The sequence below is a fragment of the Emiliania huxleyi genome (genome assembly GCF_000372725.1).
Source record: "Emiliania huxleyi CCMP1516 unplaced genomic scaffold EMIHUscaffold_429, whole genome shotgun sequence".
Lineage (NCBI taxonomy): Eukaryota > Haptophyta > Isochrysidales > Noelaerhabdaceae > Emiliania > Emiliania huxleyi.
The window spans coordinates 761-1,563 of NW_005198759.1; the positions used below are offsets into that span (position 1 = coordinate 761).

The 803-nt window shown below is 69.0% G+C and overlaps 1 protein-coding gene across 1 annotated transcript; it reads left to right on the forward strand.

Moving 5' to 3' along the window:
• Window positions 1-236: 236 nt before the first annotated feature.
• On the forward strand, window positions 237-759 carry EMIHUDRAFT_244660 (hypothetical protein; the record flags this gene model as incomplete). Its single annotated transcript, XM_005769288.1, has 1 exon — window positions 237-759. A coding segment is annotated over one exon (523 nt), but the record flags the coding sequence as incomplete, so codon positions are not given.
• Window positions 760-803: the final 44 nt, after the last annotated feature.

Consider the following 803-nt stretch of genomic DNA (forward strand, 5'->3'; position numbering starts at 1 on the left):
CCGGGAGGCGCGCGGCGCGACCCGCGTTGCGAGAGCGTCGGCGGAGCCCGCGTGCTGGCCCTCTCTGGGACCGCCACGCTGCGGCGGTGGGCGAATCATGGGGTGAAAGAAGCGCGGCACTGCTCTCCGAAGGTGGTGGCTCTGCCGCCGCCCGCGCCGCAGGTCGGCGCGGGCGCGGCTGTCAGACGCCGTCATTATCGTAGCAGGCTTGTCACATTTTTTACTCCTGACGCGAGATGGTGGTGGTGTCGGTGGCGGGGGGCGTGCGCTTGCACCTCTCCAGCAAAAGCCTTACCGGATACAAGGGCGTGCACAAGGTGGCCTCTGGCCGCTTCAGGGCTGGTTATACCTGCGCACCGCCGGACCGGCCGAGAGGTGGTGGTGGCAAAGTCGGCTTAGGCAACTTCGACACGGCGGTCGATGCGGCGGTGGCGTACGCGCTGGCGGTCGGGGAGTACACGCCTCCACCTCCGCCACCAGCAGCAGCCGAGCCAGCGGAGGCGCCAGCAGCGGCAGAGCCAACCACGCAGGCTCCGGTGACGCAGGCCCCGGTGGCTGCAGAAGCGGAGGGCGTGCGTTTGCACCTCTCGAGCAGCAACAGCACCGGCTACAAGGGCGTGTACAAGGACGGCTCGCGCTTCAAGGCGCAGCACAGGCGCGGGGGGGTGGACGGAAGGAGTGTCTCCCTCGGCTACTATGACACGGCGGTGGAGGCGGCGGTGGCGTACGCGCGATCAGACTCCACAGGAACGGACTACCGTCGACCTCAGCCTCAGCCTCCTCCTCGGCCTCGGCCTCCGGAA